Here is a 23,514-nt window from a genome sequence, read left to right on the forward strand (position 1 = left end):
GGATGGTGCATCGTCTGCCAAGTCTTTTGCTTTCGTAGTGAGTGATTTTCGTGTGCAAGTTCGGTACTAGTCCCTCTAGGATTTTCCAGGTGTATATAATCATGTATCTCTCCCTCCTGCGTTCCAGGGAATACAGGTTTAGGAACCTCAAGTGCTCCCAGTAATTGAGGTGTTTTTTCTCCGTTATGCGCGCCGTGAAAGTTCTCTGTACATTTTCTAGGTCGGCAATTTCACCTGCCTTGAAAGGTGCTGCTGGAGAGCGAAACGTTGCCACAATAAATGTCACATTAGTTGCACTTGTGTCCTTTTACTTTACATATTGTCGGTAATTATACCAACTTTATTACATTGATATAAACCTGTTCTAACAGTGAAACATCTAGCTAAGTTAGTACTTGCCTCCATGTTGAATAAAACACTTATGTCATGCCCAAGCAAGGAGACTTCCTTCATCCACAGCCATCACAATGGTGCTGGCTACTGCTTTTATAGTGCTGTGGAAGTGGTCATAGATATAATATTTTATCCTTCACAAACATTTTCTTCAGTATGTGTACATGGAAGATTTGCCAACCTGCCTTACCACTTCCCATTTCTGACCACGTTATATTTATATGCTAGATAATTATGGATTATAATATTTATTGTAATGAAACTGATATATTTTGGTCTTAACTGTAAATTGTATCAAAATTGTATTTAAATAATACTATTATAATCACTGATGTAGACCAGTTTTATTATATTTTTTATAAATATCCAGCTTAAAACACAAATATTAGCATATGTATAATGAAACAGGAGGTAATTTAAACAGTATGGGTATTTTAGTTGTATATTTCAGCAATCAAAGAAGCAGATATGCTGTACTGTACCTATATTTGTACAAGGACAGTATTTCAGAATAACTATGTATTCGATGTACAGTAACTGCAACTTGCCATTAATTGTTACAGCCCTTTTTTGCCATTCTCTGACAATATACAGTATGCCACTTTCAGAATGGCAATGAATATATAATAGTGTAGTTTGAAGTAAATTTTATCTTTCTGCTCAAATATTTTATGCTTATACATACAATTTGTTTATATGAAATAAAAGAATTTTCTCATTTAACATTATATAGTAGTTACGAGTCTTACACATGCTGAAAAAAACATCGCACTGTTTTGTGCATGTCTAACAGATTTATGTTTAGGTACTTCAGTGATTCAATATCTACCTATTTATCCTGTGTATGATTAGTTAAGTTTCTTCTTATATACGCCAGATACATCAACGGCCGTCCATTTCTTTAATTTCACCACCATTCTATTGTAATATTTTATATTACAGTAGAATGGCAGTAATGTATTTTATTTAATGTCACAAGATTGTGAAAAATGTACTGTACTGGGTTCAGTATTAGCTAAAATAATGTCTTCAAAAGCCAGCACTTTGACAGCTGGTGAAATTACCTTCTTCAAGCTAAGTTGCAACTCGTCCTATATAGTAGATATTCAGCATGTTTCAAATTATTAGGTAACAATGTGCCTCCATTACCAGACTTGACTCCCCTAGGTTTGATTAGAATATTTATCAAACCTAGAATATTTATTACTGTATTTAATTCTGATCTCAGCTTAGATCATACAGAAATAAATGCACTGTAACAAGTAGGAAAACATGTGAACCACCTGGAGGACGGGTTGCAAACCAACACAGACATTGTGGCAAACTTGCACACCTCGAGTTGGATTATCCGAGGTTGCTTCTGCAGCATGTGAACAGTGTCGTGTCAGAGTTGTAGCTGCAAGTGCCAGTTTTCATCGGCAGCATGGTAGCAAGCAAGCACCTCGGGATGGTTTGTGCTGCAATATTTTAGGGAGGCTGAGTCTGCCATGATATCAGTAACCCACAGCATTATGGAGGAGCAAGAAGAATAGGAATTTTGTACTGCTGAGACTGCAGTTTAATGCTATGGCAATTTTTTTTTTTTAACCTAAATGACTTAATATTTTACCTTCTAACATTAATGATGCAATTCATAGATGAAAGACTATATAAAAATAAACTACATTGCTTTTCAGCTTATAATAACTGGCTAAAATTGTGAAGAACCTTTTGTTGCCTGAAAGACTATGGTAATCTAAGTGACTTCATAAAGTTCTTCCAGCCTTATGCCATAAAATTACATAAAGGATAGAGGATCTGTTGTAAGGCACCTAATTAAAAAAAAAAAAACTATACCAGCAACACCAGACAATCCTTACACATTTTGCTGTACATGAAAACTTAGTTTTCCAACATACAAGGAGACTTGGCACTGCATGTAATGTTTAAGAAATGTAAAGCAACCACACTGATGTGTACTTTATTAAAAAAGAAATAAGAGCTGCAGAAGAGACTGAATGTTCATGTGAATTTAGAGTTCGTTTCTACACCTGTGCCTTCAACCTGTTACTAGTTTTAGTTTTGCTCTTGCATCCAGGCCTAAGGCCAGATTTTCTTGTTGGCTGCCTGATGTACTAAACTTATTTTTGCCCATAGCCTGCAGGCCTACATAGCCACCATAATCTAGCTGATTTGGCACTTCCTGCAGGATGTGGTCCAGCTTTTCCTAGGAAATTTTTCCATTTATTTTGGCAGTATTTATAAATGTTTTAGACAGCAGTCATGGATTAGAATAAGAGCACTACAGTAAAACAGGTGTATAGTAACCTCAGTAACCATTAAAAGAAGTTTGTGAACTTTAGCTATGGTGTGCTACTTGGTTTACATTCCATGCATAGAACCTACACTGGCATGCCTACTACACTAACATGGGTATTTTCTGGAGAGGAAAGGCAAGGAAAGAAGGGTAGAGGGAGAGGTTAGGTTCTTCTCCTGGTTCAGGCCTGTGTCCAGGAAATCCACAATACTGATGACTTACCTACTCTGTTGCCCCCCCCCTCTGTAGAAGTTTCAGTGAATGCCCATGTACACTTGCATATTTCTAATCCTCCATCTATTATACAAACCATTTGGAATAGAGGGTCTTACTAGTCTATATTCATTTTTTTAACCAAGTCTTTCTTGCTAACAGAAAATCAGTCCAAGCCAATTCACTTGTGTACTAAACCAAAGGGATATTTGTACTACCTAGAAGAATATACTGACTGACAGCAGATCTATTTTGTACCAGGGTAACTGTTACATAGCATGAAGATACTGTATACATATCACCAGCCTAAGCATAGATTAATATTTATTCATGTTGGCAAAGGTTCTAGGCAGCAAAGTATAGAATACCCACCAACCTGTAATGCATGCAATATCTAAGTTGAAATAACAGTTCAGTGCAGTACAACAGTAACAACCTAATTATGCCAAGGGATATACTATTTATAATTCCTTTCAATAGAGCTGATATCAGATATACTATTAGACAAAACATAATTTTAAAATTAACTAATAAAATTAAATAAAAATGATTACCTTAAAAGATGCATTTTCTTTAAACCAATGTAATGTAAATTATTTTCAGAGCATGGGACCTCTGAGGATACAGAGAGAAAAAAGAAAAAAGCCAAAAGGAAGCTTAGTATCCTACTGGAATATAAATACTGGTTGGTACCCAGAAATACACCAACCACTCCAAAGCTATATCCCCACCTGCTTGCAACATTTCTGCTTTGATCCCTTCTATCCCAGCTACCTCTCATGCCTCCCCCCCACACTTTTATCTGGCTCTTCCAAACAAAATGTTTATTCCCTGACCAATGCATGAAATTACTGCCTCCCTTTCTACAACATTTAAATGCTCAAAATATTACTACCATCTCAGTACCTCCACCTCCATTTAACATCTCCCCTCTTTTGTTTGTAACTGCTAAATCTATTCGTTCCCTAGGCTCTCTCAACTTATTAATCTCACTCCAAAATTTATTTTGATATGAGAAAAAAAGTTAATATTTAAATTCTAAAACAAAAAGATAATAATATTTAATGCTTTGAAAGACTAAATAATTACTAAATGGTGCTTTTATAAAAATTTATTAGTATATTCCAACTTCAGCCTATAACAGAAGCATGCTTGTTATGATTCATTTTAGTCATGGACTTCAAAATATCCTCTTATTTTAGGTTACAAACTTGTCAACTATCTCCTCCAGGAACCATTCCTCAGTAAACTGAAGGTGATTACCATCTTGTGTGAGAAAATGCAGTTTGCCAGCCTCATCCATCTCTTTTAATCCCAAACGGTCCTGTTGAAGGTTAAAGGTTACTGTGTTTAAATAATGCCTGCAAATATTCACTCATGAGCAACAGGAAATGACAACTGTAAAATAATTACAGTATTCTTATTATATAAGTCAAGAAAATATTAACTCCTTGCAGAATTACACAGGCACAAATTCAGCGGTCTAGGCACAATTTATGCAGCGGCGATTTCGTCCACCGAGTCCTATTTTCAGTCAATTCCATTATGCCATTAAACCAAATTTTAAGGTATTTTGCTAGTATGCCTTCCATTCCATCAACTGAACACAAGAAACCATACATTCAATTATTAGAATTTTCTTATAAAGTGTGCAGAAGTCAGTAATTTGGCCAACTGTACTTAAAATTAATAAAAAAAAAACAACAGATATTCCAGGCACTAAAACATTTCCTCTGTTCATTAATCATTTGTTTTCCATTTTGAATTCATGATCACACAAAAAAAAAAAAGGATGATGGTGGTGGTGATGATTTGCCTTATTTCTTGGATAATAAAATATAACCAGGAATGACTAGTCATGGTTTATGACATCCCAAAAATTGAATCAGATCTATTAAAAACCCATAAAACTGACCAACGAGTGTAGGGGGGGGCTTACCCGTAATCAGGAATATCAACAAAAATCTTATATTTCTGATAATTTGAGCCAAATTTCAAGCTACCTCTCATCCTGAAACCAACCAAGATCATCACTATTTCAGTGATATGTCTTCCATTCTATGAAATGATACCAAGAAAGAGCCAATAAAACAATAAAAACCATCCTAGAAAACACCTCAAGGTCATTTTTAAGCAAAACACATTTGGGGAAATATTTCTCCAATTTTGGCACATTTTCATTGCAATTTATATTTTTCAAGATTCACTTCACATATTAATTTTTGCCTGGAAGTAACTTCTAAAGTACTCTCAAAAATGAGTAGATTTACTTGCTCAATTTATAGAAAAATTAAGAATATTTTATCCATAAGGCAGGGGTGGAGGTTTGGTGACTATACACAAAAAAAGACCTATTACTTAAGAACGGATTACAGTAGGGCCCCACTTATTCGGCAGGTTAGGTTCCAGGCTACTGCCGGAAAGCAGACTTCGCCAGAAAGCACAACTCCATTTTTACCATTTATAAATGCATATAAATGCCAGATAACAAGTTTACACTAACATACATTAAGTTAGCAATAGAACTAGGCATTAAAAAGTAAAATACACACACAGTACACTCATTATTTACCTCAAAATATTTGTAGTCTTAATGTAGGGCAAAAGGTGAGTAGTATTTATTCTGAGAAGTCAGGTGTGGTAGCCCTCCTGGCCACCCCAACCACACATACTATACTACGATGCTTAAAGCTCCCTAGAGCGATAAAATGCATATACAGTAGACGCTGTACTTATCTTAAAATATTTGTAGTCTTAATGGTCTTACCTGGAGTTTACCTGGAGAGAGTTCCGGGGGTCAACGCCCCCGCGGCCCGGTCTGTGACCAGGCCTCTTGGTGGATCAGAGCCTGATCAACCAGGCTGTTACTGCTGGCTGCATGCAATCCAACGTACGAGCCACAGCCCGGCTGGTCAGGTACCGACTTTAGGTGCTTGTCCAGTGCCAGCTATAAGACTGCCAGGGGTCTATTGGTAATCCCCCTTATGTATGCTGGGAGGCAGTTGAACAGTCTCGGGCCCCTGACACTTATTGTATTGTCTCTTAACGTGCTAGTGACATCCCTGCTTTTCATTGGGGGGATGTTGCATCGTCTGCCAAGTCATTTTCTTTCGTTGTGAGTAATTTTCGTGTGCAAGTCTGGTACTAGTCCCTCTAGGATTTTCCAGGTGTATATAATCATGTATCTCTCCTGCCTGCATTCCAGGGAATACAGGTTCAGGAACTTCAAGCGCTCCCAGTAATTAAGGTGTTTTATCTCCGTTATGCGTGCTGTGAAAGTTCTCTGTACATTTTCTAGGTCAGCAATTTCACCTGCCTTGAAAGGTGCTGCTAGTGTGCAGCAATATTCCAGCCTAGATAGAATAAGTGACCTGAAGAGTGTCATCGTGGGCTTGGCATCCCTAGTTTTGAAGGTTCTCATTATCCATCCTGTCATTTTTCTAGCAGCTGCGATTGATACAATGTTATGGTCCTTAAAGGTGAGATCCTCCGACATGATCACTCCCAGGTCTTTGACGTTGGTTTTTCGCTCTATTTTGTGGCCGGAATTTGTTTTGTACTCTGATGAAGTTTTAATTTCCTCATGTTTACCATATCGGAGTAATTGAAATTTCCCATCGTTGAACTTCATATTGTTTTCTGCAGCCCACTGAAAGATTTGGCTGATGTCCACCTGGAGCCTTGCAGTGTCTGCAATGGAAGACACTGTCATGCAGATTCGGGTGTCATCTACAAAGGAAGACACGGTGCTGTGGCTGACATCCTTGTCTATGTCAGATATGAGGATTAGAAACAAGATGGGAGCGAGTACTGTGCTTTGTGGAACAGAGCTTTTCACTGTAGCCGCCTCGGACTTTACTCTGTTGACTACTACTCTGTGTTCTGTCTGTGAGATTATAGATCCATCTACCAACTTTTCCTGTTATTCTTTTAGCACGCATTTTGTGCACTATTACGCCACGGTCACACTTGTCGAAGGCTTTTGCAAAGTCTGTATATACTGTGTTACATCTGCATTCTTTTTGTCTTAGTGCATCTAGGACCTTGTCCTAGTGATCCAATAGTTGAGACAGACAGGAGCGACCTGCTCTAAATCATGTTGCCCTGGGTTGTGTAATTGATGGGTTTCTAGATAGGTGGCGATCTTGCTTCTTAGGACCCTTTCAAAGATTTTTATGATATGGGATGTTAGTGCTATCGGTCTGTAGTTCTTTGCTATTGCTTTACTGCCCCCTTTGTGGAATGGGGCTACGTCTGTTGTTTTTAGTAACTGTGGGACGACCCCCGTGTCCATGCTCCCTCTCCATAGGATGGTAAAAGCTCGTGATAGGGGCTTCTTGCAGTTCTTGATGAACCCGGAGTTCCGTGAATCTGGCCCTGGGGCAGAGTGCATGGGCATGTCATTTATCGCCTGTTCGAAGTCATTTGGCGTCAGGATAACATCAGATAGGCTTGTGTTAACCAAATTCTGTGGCTCTCTCATAAAAAATTCATTTCAATCTTCGACTCTCAGTCTGGTTAGCGGCTTGCTAAAAACTGAGCCATACTGGGACTTGAGTAGCTCACTCATTTCCTTGCTGTCATCTGTGTAGGACCCATCTTGTTTAAGCTGGGGCCCAGTACTGGATGTTGTTCTCGACTTCGATTTGGCATAGGAAAAGAAATACGTACTTTGGGTTTCTTTCAATTTCATTTATGGCTTTTAGTTCTTCCCGCGATTCCTGACTCCTATAAGATTCCTTTAGCTTAAGTTCGATGTTTGCTATTTCTCTGACCAGTGACTCCCTACGCATGTAGGGTGAGAGGTGAAAAGTATTAATTTGTAGAAAGTTGTGTGGGAGATATGGCATCCTGCCTGGCCACTCCCATCTACTACGACATTAAGCTCCCTAGAGCGATAAAATGCATATATAGTACACTCATTAATTACCTTAAAATATTTGTAGTCTTAATGTAGGGTGAGAGGCGAGTTTTATTTGTGTCAAGTCAGGTTGGGAAGTATGGGTAGCCAGGAAGGGCAGCCCTCCCCACCCCACCCACACATAATGTAAACAAACCAGATGAACGAGTCTGGTTTTCGTCACAAGTCCTACAAACTGCCTGGCTACCACAAGTCCTACAAGTCACCTGGCCTGGCTACCACATTTCATATTTATGTTAATTTATTCTACTGTAGGGTGTATTTAGATGGATTAAACAAAATGTCTATATTAACGTTTTATACGATATTTAATGCTCCTTAGAGTGATTATTATTGTGTTGTTATTATTATTAATATGGTATCTTCAAGACTAAAAAGATGCTCTTAGTGATTTTAATGTTTACCTGCATGCCAACACAGTGTGTAAGTTTACTTAGGTACAGGTACACATACATATAATTATCAGCTATAATAATAATGTACTGTCTCCTCGCTGCTGCATTTACCACCCAAGCTTCACATCCATATAAGAGTGTTGGTACTACTATACTTTCATACATTCCCTTCTTTGCCTCCATAGATAACGTTTTTTGACTCCACATATACCTCAACGCACCACTCACCTTTTTTCCCTCATCAATTCTATGATTAACCTCATCCTTCATAAATCCATCCGCCGACACGTCAACTCCCAAGTATCTGAAAACATTCACTTCTTCCATACTCCTCCTCCCCAATTTGATATCCAATTTTTCTTTATCTAAATCATTTGATACCCTCATCACCTTACTCTTTTCTATGTTCACTTTCAACTTTATACCTTTACACACATTCTCAAACTCATCCACTAACCTTTGCAATTTTTCTTTAGAATCTCCCATAAGCACAGTATCATCAGCAAAAAGTAACTGTCAATTCCCATTTTGAATTTGATTCCCCATAATTTAATCCCACCCCTCTCCCGAACACCCTAGCATTTACTTCCTTTACAACCCCATCTATAAATATATTAAACAACCATGGTGACATTACACATCCCTGTCTAAGACCTACTTTTACCGGGAAGTAGTCTCCCTCTCTTCTACACACCCTAACCTGAGCCTCACTATCCTCATAAAAACTCTTTACAGCATTTAATAACTTACCACCTATTCCATATAGTACTTGCAACATCTGCCACATTGCTCCTCTATCCACTCTATCATATGCCTTTTCTAAATCCATAAATGCAATAAAAACTTCCCTATCTTTATCTAAATACTGTTCACATATATGCTTCAATGTAAACACCTGATCTACACATCCCCTACCCACTCTGAAACCTCCTTGCTCATCCGCAATCCTACATTCTGTCTTACCTCTAATTCTTTCAATTATAACCCTACCGTACACTTTTCCTTGTATACTCAGTAAGCTTATTCCTCTATAATTTTTACAGTCTCTTTTGTCCCCTTTCCCTTTATATAAAGGGACTATACATGCTCTCCGCCAATCCCTAGGTACCTTCCCCTCTTTCATACATTTATTAAACAAAAGTACCAACCACTCCAACACTATATCCCCCCCTGCTTTTAACATTTCTGTCATGATCCCATCAGTTCCAGCTGCTTTACCCCCTTTCATTCTACGTAATGCCTCACGTACCTCCACCACACTTACATTCTGCTCTTCTTCACTCCTAAAAGATGGTATACCTCCCTGGCCAGTGCATGAAATTACCGCCTCCCTTTCTTCCTTAACATTTAAAAGTTCCTCAAAATATTCTCGCCATCTACCTAATACCTCCCTCTCCCTATCTACTAACTCCCCTACTCTGTTTTTAACTGACAAATCCATACTTTCCCTAGGCTTTCTTAACTTGTTTAACTCACTCCAAATTTTTTTCTTATTTTCATTAAAATTTCTTGACAGTGCCTCTCCCACTCTTTCATCTGCTCTCCTTTTGCACTCTCTCACCACTCTCTTCACCTTTCTTTTACTCTCCATATACTCTGCTCTTCTTATAACACTTCTGCTTTGTAAAAACCTCTCGTAAGCTACCTTTTTCTCTTTTATCACACCCTTTACTTCATCATTCCACCAATCACTCCTCTTTCCTCCTGCCCCCACCCTCCTATAACCACAAACTTCTGCCCCACATTCTAATACTGCATTTTTAAAACTATTCCAACCCTCTTCAACCCCCCCACTACTCATCTTTGCACTAGCCCACCTTTCTGCCAATAGTCGCTTATATCTCGCCCGAACTTCCTCCTCCCTTAGTTTATACACTTTCACCTCCCTCTTACTTGTTGTTGCCACCTTCCTCTTTTCCCATCTACCTCTTACTCTAACTGTAGCTACAACTAAATAATGATCCGATATATCGGTTGCCCCTCTTTAAACATGTACATCCTGGAGCCTACCCATCAACCTTTTATCCACCAATACATAATCTAACAAACTACTTTCATTACGTGCTACATCATACCTTGTATATTTATTTATCCTCTTTTTCATAAAATATGTATTACTTATTACCAAATTTCTTTCTACACATAGCTCAATTAAAGGCTCCCCATTTACATTTACCCCTGGCACCCCAAAATTACCTACTACTCCCTCCATAACATTTTTACCCACTTTAGCATTGAAATCCCCAACCACCATTACTCTCACACTTGATTCAAAACTCCCCACGCATTCACTCAACATTTCCCAGAATCTCTCTCTCTCCTCTACACTTCTCTCTTCTCCAGGTGCATACACGCTTACTATAACCCACTTTTCACATCCAATCTTTATTTTACTCCACATAATCCTTGAATTTATACATTTGTAGTCCCTCTTTTCCTGCCATAGCTTATCCTTCAACATTATTGCTACTCCTTCTTTAGCTCTAACTCTATTTGAAACCCCTGACCTAATCCCATTTATTCCTCTCCATTGAAACTCGCCCACCCCCTTCAGCTTTGTTTCACTTAAAGCCAGGACATCCAGTTTCTTCTCATTCATAACATCCACAATCATCTCTTTCTTATCATTTGCACAACATCCACGCACATTCAGACTTCCCACTTTGACAATTTTCTTCTTCTTATTCTTTTTAGTAATCTTTACAGGAAAAGGGGTTACTAGCCCATTGTTCCCGGCATTTTAGTTGACTTTTACAACACGCATGGCTTACGGAGGAAAGATTCTTATTCCACTTCCCCATGGATATAAAAGGAAAAGTAATAAGACCAAGAACTATTAAGATAAAATCAAAGAAAACTCAGATGAGTGTGTATAAATAAACGTGTACATGTATGTGTAGTGTGACCTAAGTGTAAGTAGAAGTAGCAAGACTTACCTGTAATCTTGCATATTTATGAGACAGACAAAAGACACCAGCAATCCTACCATCATGTAAAACAATTACAGGCTTTCGTTTTACACTCACTTGGCAGGACGGTAGTACCTCCCTGGGTGGTTGCTGTCTACCAACCTACTACCTATAAATTCGGAGAAGGTGTGGAGTTAATAAAAGCATTAGTCAGAGGGCAGAAGAGGGGTTGTTGAGGTGGTTTGGTCATTTAGAGAGAATGGATCAAAGTAGAATGACATGGAAAGCATATAAATCTATAGGGGAAGGAAAGAGGGGTAGGGGTCGTCCTCGAAAGGGTTGGAGAGAGGGGGTAAAGGAGGTTTTGTGGGTGAGGGGCTTGGACTTCCAGCAAGCGTGCATGAGCGTGTTAGATAGGAGTGAATGGAGACGAATGATACTTGGGACCTGACGATCTGTTGGAGTGTGAGCAGGGTAATATTTAGTGAAGGGATTCAGGGAAACCGGTTATTTTCATATAGTCGGACTTGAGTCCTGGAAATGGGAAGTACAATGCCTGCACTTTAAAGGAGGGGTTTGGGATATTGGCAGTTTGGAGGGATATGTTGTGTATCTCTATACGTATATGCTTCTAAACTGTTATATTCTGAGCACCTCTGCAAAAGCAGTGATAATGTGTGAGTGTGGTGAAAGTGTTGAATGATGATGAAAGTATTTTCTTTTTGGGGATTTTCTTTCTTTTTTGGGTCACCCTGCCTCGGTGGGAGACGGCTGACTTGTTGAAAAAAAAAAAAAAAAAAAAAAATAATAATGTAGGTATGCAGTCCACCTGGGCTACATACCTACACCTACCTACATAACTACACGATATTTAGTGTGGCCCAGAGCCATATTATTACCATCAACATACCATATTCACCGTGTTTAATCATTTCTAACAACTACCTGTAGATGTCATCATAAACAAATGGAGAAGTAATGAATAATTCATGCCGAGAATTGTAAACAAAAGTGTTATGTATTAAGGGGAGTGACGTAATGTTTTCCCTCCGCCCGGCTACCACACCTCCTTAGTAAATAAACATAAAATGTTTATATGTTATGCAACATGTTTCTTATATAATTTTGAAGAAAATATAATAGATGGATTAATGAAAATGTCTATATTAATGTAAAATAAGACATTTAATGTGCCCAGAGTGATTACATGTACGTATTACATAATAGAGAGAGGTGCTCATGGAGAATGTAAACAAACTGGGTGGCCCTTGCCATATTTGAAAAACCACTTGCTGTATAGAAAGTTTTGGTCATAATTTGAGATCGCCGTATTAGCGGAATGCCGTAAGGTAAAACGCCTAAAAGTGGGGCCCTACTATATTAAAATAAAAAAAAAACAAATAAATTAGCATACACTATCTTTACACACTATTAAAACACTACATGACTATTCCAAACAGTATATGCATAAATTAACCCATCTATAATCTTGCATACGTTATGTTATAAACAATTTAATAATCATAGTACAGTGTTTTAAAATACACTAATTAAATAATCACTGAATACTTTAAAATACAGTGGTACCATGGAATATGAACAGTTCCCAACTCAAACAATTATTTAAGTGTATTTTTGGGGATCTGAAACGGACTAATCTAATTTAATTATTCCATATTGGAACAAATTCATTCGGTACTGGCACTCTAACAGCCTTCTGGAACGAATTAAGTTCATAACCCGAGGTACCACGGTACATTTAAATTTTATCTCCAGGAACAATTATGCAATTTGTACATTTACAGTACCTCTAAAATATGAAGGCAAAATGTTCAGCAATAACGGAAATATTTTGTCACCAAATAGCACATCATGATAACACGTGTAATCTAACCTCCAAATACAGTTGAGTTTGTTGCAATGGTAAGACTTGTTCATCTTGGCCTGGAGTGTAGAAGCCAAACCACTCACTCTCCACTGGTACCACCATAGTGTCAGCTAGGAATTTCACCATCACAAAGTTGTCCAGTTTCTTCAGGTTGTCACGGTAATGCTCATTCAATACCTAAACATTAATAAGAGTACACAATGAAAAATTTAAAGCCAAGCACAATGTGGTATCTGGCAGGATGAACTCTTACGAAATGGCATTTCACTATAAGATAACATTAATAAAAACTCATACAGAACAATAATATTGTAAATATCTTTTGAAAATAACTTTCAGTATCTGAGGTTTGTGAAGAGTTAAGTGGACAAAGTCAAACTTTCTTGCATAAAACTTATCCCTCAACAAAACTGGTAATACAGAAAAAATTTGTCATTCAAAATAAAAAGAAAAACCAATTTGCATAGACAACAAACTTGAGCTCACCCTCTCATTGTTGATGTCAGCCAAGAAAATGGATTTGTTACGGTATTCATCATCGTGAAGAGGGTCGTGCCAAAACTGGGCCTGCACGAGCGAGGTTTGGATCCAGCTATGAAAAACGTTATTTTTATTAATGCCTTGGTATGTAGTTCTCTACCTATATGCCAAAATAAATTTTAACTTTATTAAATACAAGAATGAACTAAAAAACAAAAAATTATTAAAGCTTTTGGCTGATCTGGCTACCAGAGTATGCTTTTTACAAGTATTAATATTATACTGTACAGTACTTCATTTCTGACAGTGAGAGTATACAAAGCAATCTTAGTTAATATTAAACCATACCTTTTAGATCTTTTACGTCAGTATCTCTATAATTTCTCAGAGTAAATGTTATTAATCTTTCTAAAGAGATGACTTCAAGCACCAAGGATATACTGTACTACTTTACTGGTATTAAGCTTCACCAACCCATCCCAACAACAATCTTTCTTCCACACGTCTTAATCTATATATCCCTGTAGTATTTATCACAAAGCCCCCAAACTACTCGAGATGTCATATTTATACAAACAGAAAAAAAAGTATGAATATGCAGATTTATTTTCCTGGATTTAAAAAATGGCACAGAGAAATAGAGAAAAAGAGCAAGAGAGAAAAAATGTGAAAGTGCAAGCAAGAAAGGAGAGGGAGAGGAAGAGAGGGATAGAGAACGAGAGAATGAGAAAGAATGAAAGAAAAACATATTTAGATAATATATTTCAACCATTGAAAAGCCAGACAACACTGAATACTCATTATTTCAAATGAGAAGGCACATTTAACTAGATTATAGAATACACTACTGGAATCTTAACCTCTGCATTACTACCTAGTATTACATCCTATCCTGCACACTTGCCAACATCTTTTTCCTCTACCAATATCTCTTGTATCACATGGATGTGTTGTAAATTATACAAGATGAGATTTCTTCTCACCTTTTCTTTTCCAAAGATAGTGATACATATATACAGTATCACACATTGTTAAGTTAAGAGATGTATTGTATTGTATTTAATTCCTAGATGAGACCCTGAGCTTTTACTTTCTAGGATAGAGCAAAGAAGTTGAAGAGATGTGCATGCCACCCTGTTTTATTTGTGGTACATTGATACATTTTCACTTACTGTAAATAAGATCCATAATTCAGCACCTTGCGAATGTATTCACAAGTCCGGGACTTCTCTGGGTTCTCAGGACATGTTGGCAAGCCAAATATACCCTGATGTTGTCCTCCAAAACTTATTAAATTCTTCATGGGGGGATCTGGACAGCGCTCTGCCACTGCACGCCTGCACACAATGACTAGCACCATCACTACCCCATTAAGAGCACAATAACACTATAATTGAGACCTCAAACACATGATACAAAAAAGCTAAACATATATTCCTTCCAGTCTAGACTAAAAGCAAGAGCACACAAGCCAAACTTAGTTCAAATGATTAAAATTCTTAAAAAGGTTGAGCTTATACAATGGTAAATAAAAATGAACATTACACCATGTATTACTCACCAGTTTGGGAACATCTATCTACACAGATAACAAAATTTCAAATGTTTTGTAATTCAATAAAAGCATCAAATTTTTCTTTTTGCCAATTTTAGCTGTCCCTGTTAACATGGCAAAAAAATTACTGAAGACAGGACACCACAAGTATAGCTCCACTCCTATACCTACAAATAGGTAACTGCAAACTTCCTCAACCTTAGCCCAAACCATAAGCTTCAATCTAGGATTTTATTACTCAATATAAGCTCCCATGTTGAGCAAGCGTCGTACTTCCTCACAGAGTAGGTCATCCGAAGAACAGTAAGGGAGGCCAAACACACCTTGATGTTGGCTACCAAATGTGATAAGGTTACGTACGGCTGGTTCAGGACAGCGTTCTGCAACTGCTCGGCTACACAGATTAAGAAAAGCTCTGCTATAGTGCACTCGTATAGTTCTCATGGTTTGTTTCACAAGTATTTTGGTTACATTGTGCTAAAAAAAATAATTTTGTTTACAATAAGGAGTTTTACCCATAAAAATCTTCAAATTTATTCCCCTAATTCTTACCCATTCAAAACTGCAAAAGTGGTATTTAATTACAGTTTCAGTCAATAATTTCCTTGTTTCACTAGCAACCCTTTCAAATTACAACCTGATTACTTTCATTATTCTTATCTTGTACTTGGTTTCTTCATTTTAGATTTAGAGTTATTCCATTTATTTTGTATAAACTTATGGACAGTGTCCATTACATCTCTGTATATTTCTTTCAGCTCAGTTGTAGTTTCACATTTGTAAGTCAAGAGTAGGCATCTGATCAGGAAATTAACTATGTGGCAGTAGGAAGCTTTTCAATATACGAATGACGTTATTAGAGGAAGGTACAGTTTCAGTTTTTCAATTTTATTTATAAAGGACTAGAACCAACTGGTTATTCAGCACTTTAAACATATGCTATTTCTATCGTTAGTAAATTTCTTTAGGTACAGGTACACATAAATACAGTTACATAAATTATTATACACAGCATGTGTAGATTACCTAGGATAACCCAAATATGTCAGACAAAGTGACTTGTATTTCCATTGGGGTCCTTGTAGATCATCATCATGGATACATTATCAATACCAACTTGCTGCTGTTATGATCAATAACTTCTCATATTACATAAATCATAATCAGAAGGCAAGTATAACTATTCAAAATATTTTTCTCCCACATTCTGCAATCTATGACCATAAAACATTCCATGTCATTGACTAGGAATATTAGCAAATTTAGACAAAGGGGAAATATCCCCACTACTTATGGAAAGAGAGATGCTGGGTTTTTAATCATATAAGCACTCTGCAGGAAGAGAGGGACCCCCTACCTCCAGACAAACCACAAACCCCACCATGTTAAAGTGATCCAGCATCTCAAGAAAGGAAGGTATCAGAACCCAGTGGACAATTCTCTTGATTTTGCTCAGGAAAATGTTAATGCATTCACACACATGTTGATGCATTCACACACATGTCAGTGCATTCACACACAAGAGCCCATAGACAAGGCACTCACTACTTGAGTCCTTAAGAGAGGTTATTTGCATTATAGATAATAATCAAACACCCAGTATCAAACTTGCACCAAATGCAATGTTAATCAAACTACTACTGTACTGTATTTTGCATTTCACTATGAAATATTTACTATAAATTTATAGAGCAAAGATTTGTTTACACCCTCAATAATAATCTGTTATTACTGTTATCAAGTAGTATTAAAAATAAGACAAAATTTTATACAACTCACAGGAACTGGCCACCTTGTGAAAATCCCATAGCATGGTATCCACCTTGAAGCTGTGTATCATTGGCCAGTTTCTTGCATACCTCATCCACTTGCTCATTTACATTCCCAAAATAACTATGCTCTTCATCCTAAAAGAAAAATTACATACTAAATGGTTTGCTAAGATTAAGGAAACTGTCACAAAGAAAGCCTTCATATTCATAATTATATATATACGGCCGGTGCGTTGAAAGAAAGAAGAAATTCATAAAGGATTATGATCAAAAAATTGTAAATACTGTATCTTGCAGCAAGGTACAAATGCATATCAATAAACTATACAGTAAATTAACAAAAAATATAAAATTAATGATTGCAATTTCTCATCTGCCCTTTGAAGGATGGGTAGGAATGCTGCAGTTCAGAGGATTATTTGAGCTGTTAAGTCTGTTTAAACAATAATTCAGGAAACAAGATATACTGACAGATGTGAAAATGGCTGAATAAGAGAAGAGGCCACTCTGATATCCAACCAATAAGAGAGAGAAAAAAAAAAAGTGCCTGGAGAATAGAAGGCATTAGGTTTGATCCAATGAAGAAGACAGAAGGTCCAGTTTCTTGGATCAAGAATGCCTCACTGGCACCAAGGAACTTCCCCTGAGGGGATTAAATTTAAATGGTTTATTGTAGACAAACCCTGAAAATTGAATAATGAATACATATGTATTAGGGCTGGATAATAACAGCATCATACATAAAAGGCTGTGCCAAACTTTTGTAGAGTCTATAGCACAATAATGACAGCCTCCATAGCATAAGGCTGTGCCAAGTCATCTTGTAGTAAGTACAATAATAATGGACTCACCTGCACAAGGTTGTGCCAGGTTAGCTGGTAGTCTAGAACATGGTAATAACTGTAGTATGGCTAGCAGAAGGTTGTGAAGGAGCCCTGATCAATGAACAACTAACTACTGGCAGCATGTTAGGGATAAGATTATGCTGGAGCTTTCTCGATGAAGATATTATGATCATCATTATTATATTAAATTCAACAGAAAGCACTAAACCTATAGGGGTTATACAGTGCCTAGGATTATTTAGGTTTGACCCAAGAAAGAAATGGGTACTTTCAATTCCTGGGATCAAGAGTCCTTTACCAGCATAACCAGGGGCTTTCTATAAAGTATGTCAACTATATCACCTTCTCTGAATCAATTGTAATCCATATTTTGCAGAATTAAAGTTTATCATTAATCATTCATCAAGAAAAACCTTCCTATGGAAGGAATGATAAAAGGGAAATGACTCACTGGCAACAAAAATACTTATAAATTTACCATATCTCATACTTTTATTCTCAACTTACAGCAATGATATTATTGCCAATCATGATTGACTGCACATAAATGCCAGGGATGCGCTCTTCCACCAACGTCTTGATACGTCCCATGCTAAAGGAGAAACAACATGTGTCACCTGAAAAATAAGGAACAATATATGTTTAAAAGTTTGTCTATCCATAAAATACCTATAAAAAATGAAAAAAGGCAAAGAAAATAACATAATAAAAAATGTTAGCCATTCTTTTTCAGCTAATTAATGTTAATAACAATAACTGATACACAAAATCAAAATAGGCATATTTTATAGTAAATCAGCTAATCCAAAGGTAATACATTACTCCAGCGAATGCCAAAACATAAAGGACTCACTATGATGCCTGTTATACTACACAATAAAACATTTTCATTACAATGCATCCAGTGTATCTAGTCTTGGAGAAAATGGTCATGTCACAAAAAAAAAAACTAGTTGAAAGATAAGTATAGATTATTAACATTTGTACACTGCCAATATAAAATAAAACCCCTCTGAAAGCGAACTACTTTTCGTGATGAAGAATTAGTGTCAGCAATGCTATGCTGGCTGGAGCTTCATATGCTAGAGCAGCCATGGCTGCAGAGATCGGGAAAGCAAGTGTATTTAGGTACAAGTACACATAGAATAGTATTGCTGTACAAATTATGTGACTACAATTACAATACATACTGTATTTTCCGGCATATAAGGCGCACAACATAAGTATCATAATGGTAAATCAGTAATCATATTCTAGGGCTAATTACCCTCTTACTTTATGCTAACATGTAACTCAAAGCCTACCCTTGACCCTGACCTTGAGCATATAAGGTGTAGGGTGATTTTCCAAGACTTTTTGAATGAAAAAAAGCATGCCTTATATGCCAGAAAATACAGTAAGTCACTTGGTCTGACTGTTTTTTTGTGTTATCCTTGGTAATCTACTATATGTATGATAACTGTACTTGTGTATACCTGTACCTAAATGAACTTACTGACAAGTGTAAATTACCTCTTGTGTTTACCATTCATTGCAACTCACACTGCATGCATTAACTTGCTCAGAGGTTAAGTTTGTACCTGGAGCTGGGGAGTCATCACTGGGTATCATGTAAAAAGTTTACTGAGGTACAGGTACACACAAATAGTTACATAAATTATCATACATAGCAGCATATGTAGATTACCTAGGATAACCCAAAAAAAAGTCAGTGATTTATTTCCATTGGGGTCCTTGAACTTCCATAAATTGAGTTTAAGTAACATAGGATGGAGAGGTAACAAAGGCCTGTCATACAGGGTCATGGGAGATGATGAGGTTAGATCTATACTTGGGGTATACCTGGAGAGGGTATGACCCTGGAGAGGGATGACCCCTGCGGCCCGGTCTGTGACCAGGTCTCATGGTGGATCACGGCCTGATCAATCAGGCTGTTACTCTTGACCGCACGCAACCCGACGTATGAACCACAGCCCGGCTGGTCAGGTACTGCCTTTAGGTGCCTGTCCAGTGCCTTCTTGAAGACAGCCAGGTATCTATTGGTAATCCCCCTTATGTATGCTGGGAGGCAGTTGAACAGTCTTGGGCCCCTGACACTTATTGTGTCGTCTCTTATTGTGCTAGTGGCGCCTCTGCTTTTCATTGGGGGGATGTTGCATTCTCTGCCAAGTCTTTTGCTTTCATAGGGAGTGATTTTCGTGTGCAAGTTTGGTACTAATCCCTATACGATTTTCCAAGTGTATATAATCATGTATCTCTCCCGCCTGCGTTCTAGGGAGTACAGGTTGAGGAACTTCAAGCGTTCCCAGCAAATGAGGTGTTTTATCGCAGTTACACGTGCCGTGAAGGATCTCGGTACATTTTCTAGGCCAGCAATTTCACCTGCCTTGAAAGGTGCTGTTAGTGTGCAACAATATTCCAGCCTAGATAGAACAAGTGACCTGAAGAATGTCATCATGGGCTTGGCATCCCTAGTTTTGAAGGTTCTCATTATCCATCCTGTCATTTTTCTAGCAGATGCGATTGATACAATTTTGTGGTTTTTGAAGGTGAGATCTGACATGATCACTCCCAGGTCTTTTACATTAGTTTTTTGTTCTACTGTGTGGCTGGAATTTGTTTTATACTCCGATATAGTTTTAATTTCCTCACGTTTTCCATGCCGGAGAAATTGAAATTTCTCATCATTGAACTTCACATTGTTTTCTGCGGCCCATCTAGGGAAAGATACCTTCAATTCCTTGGACCAAGATCCCTTTGCCAGCAACAAAACACCACCCTTCTCAAAGAGTAACAAGAAAAAAAAGCAAAAGTTACCGACAACTATGCAGTGAAAATGGGTCTAATATTAGATGACACTTTTTCAGTGTATACATATAACCTATGAATATTATGGAAGTTGTATTTGTCTTGTACAAATTACACTAACAGTGCATACTGTATATTGTACTTTCTAAAAATAAAATTATCATTATTACACAGCCTGAAAGTTACTTAACTATACCTAACCTTCCAAGCCTAACCAGCTTTTGTTAATAATTCTTAAAATAAAAATTTGCATAATAAATGCTTATTCCATAATGTACGTAAGTTATATATAATGAAGTTAAACTATTGTCAGAGTAGTTGTTAATAACTTTTGTCCCCCCCAAATAAAAATAAGCATTTTGCTCAAAATTCATAATAAAAAAGCCAGCATAAGCCCAATCAGTATATCTTACTGGAGTATATGAAGAAACATATCAATTACTGAGGAAACGTTTCACCAAGAGTGGCTTCAAGTCCCCCGTGGCGAAACGTCCTTAACCATGAAATTTGCCTTAATATACATGTTGCAAGTAGAAGTATACATGTTCTCCAGCTTTATCTTACCCATGCCATGCCATATTACGAGAGGAGTAGGAGTGTCTTGTGCCACAGTGATGACCAGGAGGAAGGAGACAACAACCACACTTGACACTATCATCATGGCTACTGACACACACACACTATATCACACTTCTTATATACTCCTTTACTATATAATCCTTCCTTTTATACTCCTTCCTTATATATTCCTTCCTTATATACTCCTTCCTTATATACTCCTTCAATATATAATTCTTCCTTATATACTCTTTCCATATATACTACTTCCTTATATACCCTTTCCATATATATTCCTTCCTTATATATTCCTTCCATATATACTCCTTCCTTATATACTCCTTCCATATATACTTCTTCCTTATATACTCCTTCCATATATACTTCTTCCTTATATACTCCTTCCACATATACTTCTTCCTTATATACTCCTTCCATATATACTCCTGCCTCTAGTTTTCCAGAAAAGCTTCGGCATAAGCACCCAAATATCATTCTCCTCTGTACAAACATTGTATCATGCTGAAATAATAATAATAATAATAATAATAATAATAATAATAATAATAATAATAATAATAATAATAATTATTATTATTATTATTATTATTATTATTATTATTATTATTATTATTATTATTATTATGTCATGTCTGAGGGCAATGTGTGGTGTGAATATAATGCAGAGAATTCGTAGTTTGGAAGTTAGGAGGAGGTGCGGGATTACCAAAACTGTTATCCAGAGGGCTGAGGAAGGGTTGTTGAGGTGGTTCGGACATGTGGAGAGAATGGAGCGAAACAGAATGACTTCAAGAGTGTATCAGTCTGTAGTGGAAGGAAGGCGGGGTAGGGGTCGGCCTAGGAAAGGTTGGAGGGAGGGGGTAAAGGAGGTTTTGTGTGCGAGGGGCTTGGACTTCCAGCAGGCATGCGTGAGCGTGTTTGATAGGAGTGAATGAAGACAAATGGTTTTTAATACTTGACGTGCTGTTGGAGTGTGAGCAAAGTAACATTTATGAAGGGATTCAGGGAAACCGGCAGGCCGGACTTGAGTCCTGGAGATGGGAAGTACAGTGCCTGCACTCTGAAGGAGGGGTGTTAATGTTGCAGTTTAAAAACTGTAGTGTAAAGCACCCTTCTGGCAAGACAGTGATGGAGTGAATGATGGTGAAATTTTTTTAATTATTAATTATAATCAAGGGGGAAGCGCTAAACCCGGAGGATCATACAGCGCCTGGGGGGGGGGGATATGTGGAAGGCATTCAGGCTTAATTCGGGGAACTGGAGCACAGATCCAATTCCCTAAATCAAGAGCCCCTCACCAACATCAAGGAACCTTCCTTGAGGGGTACAATGATGGTGAAAGTTTTTCTTTTTCGGGCCACCCTGCCTTGGTGGGAATCGGCCAGTGTGATAATAAAAAAAAATAATAAAAATAATATTATTGTTATTATTATTATATACTCCTTCCATCCACCTATAAGGAGGTCATTAGGCCAACATATATTCCTACAGTCGAATATTATTAGTCATGCAGGGAGCGCTAAACCCTTCGGGTCATACAGAGGGTGGGGGTAATGGGAGGCATTAATTATGGCTCGATTGGAAAGGGCAGGTGAGTGACAGGTCCACTTCCTTGGATCAAGAGCCCCTCTCACCCATCGAAGAGACCATCTAATAATTTTTAATTTATTAGACTTTTATTCCAATTTCATATATGTATATTAAATTGTTGTCAGCCATCATTATTATTATTAATTTAGGAGGAAGCGCTAAACCCACAGGTTGGTTAACGGAGTTTAAAGCCTATCAACATGATAATAATATAATAATATCTGTTTCTACAGGTACATATACAAGGTATACAGACCATAGCTGACATCAGTGACATACTACTATATATAAAGCCCTTTGTTATGCAGAGCATTTCAGGCAAATTAGGTCAGTTTTGTCCCAGGATGCGACCCACACCAGTCCACTAACACCCAGGTACCCATTTTACTAATGGGTGAGCATAGACAACTGGTGTAAGGAGACACGCCCAATGTTTCTACCCTCGCCGGGAATCTAACCTGGACTTTCCAGCGTGTGAAGTGAGAGCGTTAGCCACCAGGCCACGGATCATTATGGCTAGATAACACCTCTTCACCACCAGTCAAAAATATTTTAACATCGAAAATTGGAATTAATGTAAATTCTCAGCAATATACACTGAGACATACATCTCACAGTGGATTATGGTGTTTGGTAAACCCTTATGGGTTATCCTAGAATAGCCAAATAAGCACCGACTTATTGCCGCTGATAAAGGTCTTATCTACCTACCTGTAGTCTTATCTGGAGAGCATTCTGGGGGTCTGCACCCCCATCGTCCAGTTCATGACCAGGCCTCCTGGTGGATCAAGGCCCGATCAACCACGTTGTTACTGCTGGCCACGTGCAAAACAACACATGAACCACAGCCCGGCTAGTCAGGAACTGACT

The 23,514-nt window shown here is 37.6% G+C and overlaps 1 protein-coding gene across 3 annotated transcripts; it reads right to left on the reverse strand.

Annotated features, from left to right (window-relative positions):
- Window positions 1-821: 821 nt before the first annotated feature.
- On the reverse strand, window positions 822-21,192 carry Ppt1 (Palmitoyl-protein thioesterase 1). Of its 3 annotated transcripts, XM_053772473.2 has the most exons (8): window positions 21,040-21,192; window positions 18,175-18,284; window positions 16,830-16,957; window positions 15,289-15,444; window positions 14,668-14,832; window positions 13,502-13,607; window positions 13,022-13,192; window positions 822-4,226 (listed from the first exon to the last, which is right to left on the reverse strand). In XM_053772473.2, the coding sequence occupies exons 1-8, from the start codon at window positions 21,134-21,136 to the stop codon at window positions 4,101-4,103; spliced, it is 1,059 nt and encodes a 352-aa protein (XP_053628448.2). In that variant the 5' UTR covers window positions 21,137-21,192; the 3' UTR covers window positions 822-4,100. The 3 variants fall into 3 exon arrangements, with proteins under 3 accessions (XP_053628448.2, XP_053628449.2, XP_053628450.2); XM_053772474.2 differs by lacking the exon at window positions 15,289-15,444; XM_053772475.2 differs by lacking the exon at window positions 14,668-14,832.
- Window positions 21,193-23,514: the final 2,322 nt, after the last annotated feature.

Source organism: Cherax quadricarinatus, chromosome 23 (genome assembly GCF_038502225.1).
Source record: "Cherax quadricarinatus isolate ZL_2023a chromosome 23, ASM3850222v1, whole genome shotgun sequence".
In the NCBI taxonomy this organism is placed as follows: Eukaryota; Metazoa; Arthropoda; class Malacostraca; order Decapoda; family Parastacidae; genus Cherax; species Cherax quadricarinatus.

What these genes read in the sequence shown, in the direction of transcription:
- Ppt1 (XM_053772473.2), bottom strand. Translation starts at nt 21,136, where the DNA reads ATGATGATAGTGTCAAGTGTGGTTGTTGTCTCCTTCCTCCTGGTCATC. An exon ending in CGTAATATGGCATGGCATGG is followed by an intron (nt 18,285 to 21,039) that starts GTAAGATAAAGC and finishes CTTATTTTTCAG; the next exon opens with GTGACACATGTTGTTTCTCC. An exon ending in AAACTCAACTGTATTTGGAG is followed by an intron (nt 4,227 to 13,021) that starts GTTAGATTACAC and finishes AACCTTCAACAG; the next exon opens with GACCGTTTGGGATTAAAAGA.